The sequence below is a fragment of the Aotus nancymaae genome, unplaced genomic scaffold (assembly GCF_030222135.1).
Source record: "Aotus nancymaae isolate 86718 unplaced genomic scaffold, 86718_ANA_hifiasm-v0.15.2.pri h1tg000057l, whole genome shotgun sequence".
In the NCBI taxonomy this organism is placed as follows: Eukaryota; Metazoa; Chordata; class Mammalia; order Primates; family Aotidae; genus Aotus; species Aotus nancymaae.
The window spans coordinates 24,635,875-24,643,777 of NW_026988471.1; the positions used below are offsets into that span (position 1 = coordinate 24,635,875).

General features: G+C 42.7%; 1 protein-coding gene across 1 annotated transcript in view; it reads right to left on the reverse strand.

Moving 5' to 3' along the window:
• ASXL2 (ASXL transcriptional regulator 2) overlaps nt 1-7,601 on the reverse strand; it is a 148,476-nt gene extending 140,875 nt beyond the window's left edge. Inside the window, exon 1 of the mRNA XM_012453269.3 lies at nt 7,414-7,601. Coding sequence (XP_012308692.2) covers nt 7,414-7,470 — 57 coding nt within the window. The 5' untranslated portion in view covers nt 7,471-7,601. The remainder of the gene's footprint in view (nt 1-7,413) is intronic.
• Between the last annotated feature and the right edge of the window lie 302 nt (nt 7,602-7,903).

Here is a 7,903-nt window from a genome sequence, read left to right on the forward strand (position 1 = left end):
AGTTGTATCTTCCACACACTGGCCTCCTTTCAGACAGCTTTTGTAGTGGGGGAAAAAAAATGTCCCTTCACCTACAGCAAAACTGTCCAGTCTCTCAAGCGTAGACAGAATTCTGTGGATGGAAAAGCAGCAAGGACTTTCGCAAACCAGAGGTTATTTTCTCAATGCCTTTCAGAATTCTGTAAGAGATGCAGGAGTAGCAGCAGCAGCAGCACCTTTCATAGAAATTTTTAATTTAAGTGTTCAAAAAAGATTCTGCCTTTTTCCACCCTGCTTCAACAAGCTAGGAGGCTTGTCTCCTTTCCAGATAGAGAAATAAAAACAGGACAGAAAAAATTACGAAATTAACACAAAATTTATGGAGGACAACTTTAAATAATATGGCAAGAAGGAAGATAAGTCAAGCAAAGTGTTACATCAAGCCACCTAGTACTAACAGACTTGCAGAAAGTAATTTCAGGAATATAAATACACAGTTGTTTTGAAAATTATGCATGAGAGCAGTTTCTCAATTTTTTTTTTTTAATTAAAAAACTTTGTATTAAACTCTTGGGTGAAAGGAGAAACAAATTATAGAATTTCAGAAAAACAATAAGTAAAAATTTTGCATACAGATCTATGGGATAAATGTAAAGCAGAGATCAGAAGAAAATTCACAAGACCAAAGAGCTACATCAATTAAAAATTAGCAGAGTACAGCGGCTCACACCTGCAATCCAAACACTTTAGGAGGTCAAGACAGGCAGATTGCTAGAGCCCAGGAATTTGAGACCAGCCCGGGCAGCTTGGCAAATCCCCATCTCAACAAAAAATGCAAAAATTAGCCAGGCATGGTAGTGTGCACTTGTGGTCCCAGGTACTTGGGAGGCTGAGGCAAGCGGATCCCTTGAGCCTGGGAGGCCGAAGCTGCAGCGAGCTGAGATCATGCCACTGCACTCCAGTCTGGGCAACATGCAAGACACTGTCTCAAGGGAAAAAAAAAATTAAAAATGAAAATAAATAGGCCAGGTGCGGTGGCTCATGCCTGTAATCCCAGCACTTTGGAAGGAGAGGTGGACGGATCACAAGGTCAAGAGATCGAGACCATTCTGGCCAACATGGTGACACCCCATCTCTACTAAAAATACAAAAATTAGCTGGACATTGTGGCAAGCACCTGTAATCCCAGCTATTTGGGAGGCTGAGGCAGGAGAATCGTTTGAATCCGGGAGGCAAAGGTGGCAGTGAGCCAAGATCGGTCACTGCACTCCAGCCCGGGTGACAGAGTGAGACTCTTTTTAAAAAAAATAAAAAATAAAAAATAAAGTAAATAAATTCCCAACTCAAATAGCTAGAAAGGTAACAAAGGAAACCAAAACAAAGCCTAAGAGTTAAACTGTAAAGGTTTAAGTGAACTAATGAGGTCAGAGAATAGAAAAACAATTCTTAAACAAAATCCTTTTCTTTGGAGGAAAAAAAAAAAACCACTCCACAAAAAAAACCACTAGCAAAATAAATAAAGAAAAAAGATAGGCCAGGCACGGTGGCTCAACCCTGTAATCCCAGCACTTTGGGAGGCCGAGGCAGGTGGATCACGAGGTCAAGAGATCGATACCATCCTGGTCAACATGGTGAAATCCCGTCTCTACTAAAAAATACAAAAAAATTAGCTGGCCATGGTGGCGCGTGCCTGTAATCCCAGCTACTCAGGAGTCTGAGGCAGGAGAATTGCCTGAACCCAGGAGGCGGAGGTTGCGGTGAGCCGAGATCACGCCATTGCACTCCAGCCTGGGTAACAAGAGCGAAACTCCGTCTCAAAAAAAAAAAAAAGAAAGAAAAAAGATAGTAATGCAAATATACAAAGTAAGCATCAATAAGGGAAAACTAACTATAAAGAGAAAAAATTTTAAATTCTAAGAGATTTGCCACAGCTTTAGACAAATAAATTTGAGAATCTATATTATATGGATAACTGTTAATGAAAATACAATTTACTAAAATTGACCCTCGTGGAGAGAGGATGCTTAGGCAAACTAAGTTCCACAGAAGAAATACACAAAATTATCAAGGAATTAGCTCATCAAAAAGGACTGGGCCCAGACGGTTTCTCAGAAGATTTTTTTTTTCCCAGAATTCTCTATTTATTGGCTCCCGGCACGGGTTGTAAGTTCTTTTTTTCCCCCCCAATACTTTTTGGGGAACAGGTAGTGTTTGGTTATATGGATAAGTTCTTTAGTGGTGACTTCTGAGATTTTGGTGCATCCATCACCTGATCAGTGCACACTGTACCCAATATATAGTCTTTCATCCCTCATTCCCCTCCCACCCTTCCCCCACCCAGAGTCCCCAAAGTCCATTCTATCATTCTTAGGCCTTTGCGTCCTCACAGCTTAGCTCTCAGTTTCTCAATGTTTAGCACATGCCACTGGTAATACTTTCTCACTAATTTTTATATAATCCATGAGCCAAGATTCTGCCCAGTTTTACTTTCTAAAGTTTGTATAATAAAAATCGGCCAGGCGTGATAATCTCAGCTACTTGGAGGGCTGGGGTGGAAGAATCGCTTGAATCCGGGAGGTGGAGGTTGCAGTGAGCCAAGATCGTACCACTGCACTCCAACCTGGGCAACAGAGTGAGACTCCATCTCAGAAAATAATAATATTTCCATTTTCTACACTTCCTACATCAAAGTAATTAGCCTACCAGTGTTATCCCTTTAATGGAAATTTTCTATCTTCTACCTTATTCCCTAAAATTAAATAAGGTAAATGACAAAAACTAAAATCTTGTGCACATTCAAAATATTAACCAATGAATCAAGTCTACATAAATTAAAAAACAAACAAACAACTTTTTCTTCAGTCTACAAATTATATTCCAAAGATCTACACTACAGGTTATGTTCCTCATCTCTAACACCCACACCTTGTTTCTCATATTTTTCACCACTTTCCTCCCAAAAAAATACCCAACGTCCCTTCAGTGTATAATCTCTAAAGTCTGCCTCTCCATCTCTTCCACCTACCATCACACACATACATTTGTCCTTTTGGGACTCTTTTGCCTTTTAATGCCTCTCCAGTGATGGGTAAGGAGGGAAAAGTCAAAAAGTAAACAAGATCAGTAAGACTGCTATTTGCAAAGCTCTGCTTTGCAAAAACGGCTAAAATCCTCAGGATGTAATCAAATATTTAGACCATTCATCTTTCTTTTTAATGAGCCTAACTTTGAACATAATTCTAAAGTCAATGCAGGCAAGGTGCATGGCTCACATCTGTAATCCTAACACTCTGGGAGGCCGAGGCAGGCAGATCACTTGAGTCTAGGAGTTCGAGACCAGCCTGGGAAACTTGGTGAGACACTGTCTCTACAAAAAAAGTTTAAAATTTAGCTGTGGGCTCTGTGCAGTGGCTCACGCCTATAATCCCATCACACTGGGAGGCTGAGGTGGACAAATCACCTGAGTCCAGGAGTTCGAGACCAGCCTGCAAGACATGGCGAAACCCCCATCAATACAAAAAATCAGCCGGGCATAGCAGCACATGCCTGTAGTCCCAACTACTTGGGAAGCTCAGCCAGGACAACTCCTCAAGCCCAGCAGGCAGTAGTTGCAGTGAGCCAAGATCACGCCACTGCATTCCAGCCTGGGCAACTGAGTGAGATCCTCTCTCTCTCTCTCTCTCTCTCTCTCTCTCTCTCACACACACACACACACACACACACACACACAAATTAGCTGGGCATGGTGGCACATGTGTGTACTATTAGCTATTCCATAGGCTAAGGGGGGAGGAGCCCTTGAGCCCAGGAGCTGGAAGTTGCAGTGAGCCATGATCACAAAATTGCACTTCAGCCCTGGTGACAAAGTGAGACCCTGCCTCAAAAAATAAAGTCAATGTAATAGTTCTCAATATCCCTGGTTAGGTACAAGTTTTTCAACTTAAATTGCACTCAACACTACACTATATATAGCTCACCCAAATCATTCATTACCACCACCACTACTGTCCTTAAAATTTAAAACATGCAGCTGAGTATGATGGCCCACGTCTATAATCTCAGTACTTTGAGATGCTGAGGCAGGACTATCACTTGAGCCCAGGAGTTTGAGACCAGCCTCAGCAACATAGGGAGACCCTATCTCTATTAAAAAAAAAACAAAACAAAATTAATTAGCTGGGAGTGGTGGTGCACACCTGCAGTCTCAGCTACTCAGGAGGCTGAGGCAGGAGGATTGCTTGAGGGGTTGGCTGAGGTTGCCATGAGCCACCATTACGGCACTGCACTCCGGCTTGGGCGACAGAGCAAGATCCTGTCTCAAAAAAAAAAAGAAAAAGTAAAACATGTGAAACTATTAACTAAATACTAGAATAATGCTTTTTGTAACTAGCATATTTAAATAAGACAAATGAGATCAACAGGGAGGCAGTGCAGTGTAGTCAATGTGCATTCAAGATCAGCTGAATCACAGCTCCATCACCTCTCTCTGGTGTCCTTAGTTACTGCGGCAAGTGTATACATTTAAGTTCATTTTATCAGTCTTTTGGCATCATCTAATATAATAGTTATGAAGCCAGACGAGTGGCACATGCCTGTAGTCCCAGCTACTTGGGAAGCTCAGGCAGGATGATCACTTGAGCCCAGAAGTTCAAGGCTGTAGTATACCACAATCATACATGTGAAACCACTGCACTCCTGCCTGGGCAACACAGCAAAACCCATTCTAAATAAATAAATAAAGTGATAATAATAATCATGAATCTTACTGTTTTGCTTTCTTGGTTTATAGTAACCTCACCTCAAACCATGTAGCTCTCCCACATACACACACACACACCCTGTATCATCCCAGTATCACATATATACATTTAATGTGTTGAAGATACCTGTTGCTATATTATTGGTTAGGAAAACAACCCGATTTTAATAGCACTCTCTAAAACATGATAGCTCTACAATGGAGGTACCAAGAACACATGAAATAAGAAACAGACATTTGCTTTCTTGATGAAACTGTTTCTAGATCACTTGGCATCCTAATGCCTAAGAAATAAGTTTAAGCCTTAAAACCTCTTTTCCTATTCCTCTTGATCTAAATACTAGCATTCTTATTTAGGTCAAAGTTAGTTTTGTTTGTCAAATCACTAATTTTCTGATTTCATTATTCTGCAGTCTGAAATATTACAGATGTATCTTTGCCCAGTCCTTTCATTTTCATCTATTTCTCCTAAAAACAGAAATATTTTGAAGACTGAGATTTAGTTTAATCCCCTCACATATAGATAATAAAATAACCCCAAAAAATCAGAGTATTTTCTAGATTTTGGCTACTAGACAAAGAAAAACTTTAGCGTCATCATTCTCTTTCTAAAACACATTTTCACTGAGACTGGGAATTTATGTATTTGCCAGAATCAAAGAAAAACACCAAGCTACTAATATACTGGTCCCCTCAGGAACTCTACTAATCCAAGTAGTCTTTCCAACTTTTAAATACTCTTTTTTCACATAGCTAGTTAGGGCATGAAATGAGCAAATAGTCTTAATATAAGAGAAGCTAAGTAGATGGAGAATAATTTTTCCTATTCGTCACAATCTCCCAATGGCTAGATTTTATCAAAGGGATCATAATTCAGAAAACACTCTTAAGATTCTAGAAACTTCTGTAATAGTGCTTTGAGAGGTCAAGGCAGGAGGACTGCTTGAGCCCAGGAGTTCAAGACCAGCCCAGCCTGGGCAACAAAATAAGACCCTGTCTCTATAAAATATTTTTTTAAATTAAAAGAACAATTTTAAAGATCATAGAAACTTAAAATTAATTGCCATAAATTAGGGCTCAGGTCTGCTTACCTATAATTAAAATTCATCATGCTTCTTTAACAGAAAGAAGTCTTGAGGTATCCACCAAAGATAGAGTAAAATAGCCTTCTGTGAGAATAGGTCTTCTCCATCGAAAAAAAGTATTTCTAGAGTCTTATCTTTTAGAGGGAAAATACTAAGCACAGGAAGCTATACGAAGATACATCGTAAGTGAAAACACTCAGTAAGTAAAAAAGTGCTATTATTTCTTAACTTTTTTACATTTCCAACTAAGAGAAATACAAATTGAAGACTAATCAACCTCCTAATGCATAAGGTTTACAAAACAAATGCACAAAGTTTACAAATAAATGCACAAGTCTCAATAAACAGTATGACCTAGATTTGGGGAAATACATAAAAGAGAATAGATAGATTGTAATATACCAAATATTAGCAGATATAGCCGAGGGGTGAAATGTGATTTTTTAAAATTGTCTTATTTATAATTTTCTACAACTTTCCAAATTTCCCCACAGTGAACATTACTTTTATATTTTTTAAAACTCATTAAAAAATAAACCATATGATATATAATAAGGGTTCACTAAGAAGGGCTCTCTATGTCGTCCAATTATTACTGACATGATTCACCATTAAAGGAATGAATACCCTTCACTTTCCACTATTAAAATGCTGCTGTTTAATGTCCTATTACTTTTCTGCTGCACCCTCAACGATGGAATGACTTCACTATCTCCTACCATTTCATTTCTGCATACAACACGCTTTTAATTTTTCTTAAAATATGGTAAAAGTTCTCACTAATTCTCAATATTCCACTTTTTAAAACCTACCTCTAAATTTCGTCATAACGGAATTAACAGCAAAAAATTGTTTTACCCACTAATTACAACTTCGTTAAGCCACCATCACTTTGGCTAGGGAAAAGTGAACGACGGGTAAACTACACGTCCCACCATGCATTGCTGCCTTGTTCAGAGTAGGTCTCTACGGAAACAGAAAAAAAAAAATTCTACAAGTCCCACCTGTTACTTCGTTTCTAAACACCTCCTGCACTGTCGGCTCCAACACCAAACAAAAACAAAAGCCTCGTGATCTCACGTCCGCTCCGGGAGCCAGACAAACAGGGGCCCCGAAGTCAGGCGGCATGTCCGCGGTAACGGGTAAATTCTATCCCGCTCCAGTGCTCCCCTCTCCTTTCCGGGGCTGGATGCACGCACAAGCCTTCTCCTATCTGCATCCAATGGGGGCTCTCCAGCCGCACAAGGGAGAAGAACCCGCTACCGTGCAAGCACCACAGACTTCCCCGTCCGGGGCGGGGGCTACCACAGAGCGGAGGTGATAGCGACGTGACCCCAAGACACAGCCTCAAAACACCGAGAGGACTCCCCGCAGACGCGGAGAGAAGCCATGGCCCTGCGGCGCTCACGTTCCGCCAGGCGCCTCCATTCCCACAGGGTTCGCAACCCCGACACTAACCGCCGCCCTCTACGCGCGGTTTTGTGCTCCCTCCACCGGGTCGCTGAGCCAGTGGCCTCCCTTCCCCTGCGACTAGCGGGCGACAAGGGAACAAAATCCTCCCGGTCTTCCCCTTCGCTCCCTCCCCCTTACCGTCTTGGCGGCCTCCGCCCAGGTCCTGCCCTTCTTCCTACGTCCCTTTTCCCTCATGTCGGGTCTTGAACTGACTGGGAGGCTCCCGTGTCCGGGCTCCGGCCGCCCTCCCTGCCTGCTCTGCCCTGCGCTGCTTTTCCCGCGGTGCCGGGAAAGGTGGGAGAAAGGGGAAGTCAGGCCGGAGCGGCACCCAAGCAGAGGAAGCGGCAGGGGTGGTGCGCAGCGGGGGGGGGGTCTATGGGGCGGCCGGTCCTCCTGCTGCCGTTGCCACTGCTACCGCCGCTGCCATATTGGGTTCTTACTGTACAGGCTACCGCTACGGTCATGTGACCGCTCCCGCGCGGCCGTCACTACTGTACGCACCAGGCCGCGGGTACGAGCGCGGGCGCGTCCCCGCCTCCACAGCCGGGCCTCTGAGAGAGCGAGCCGGCGGTCCGCGGTGCCTCGCCACGCCCCCACCCTTCCGGTCGCCACCTCTCCGCAGGAGCAT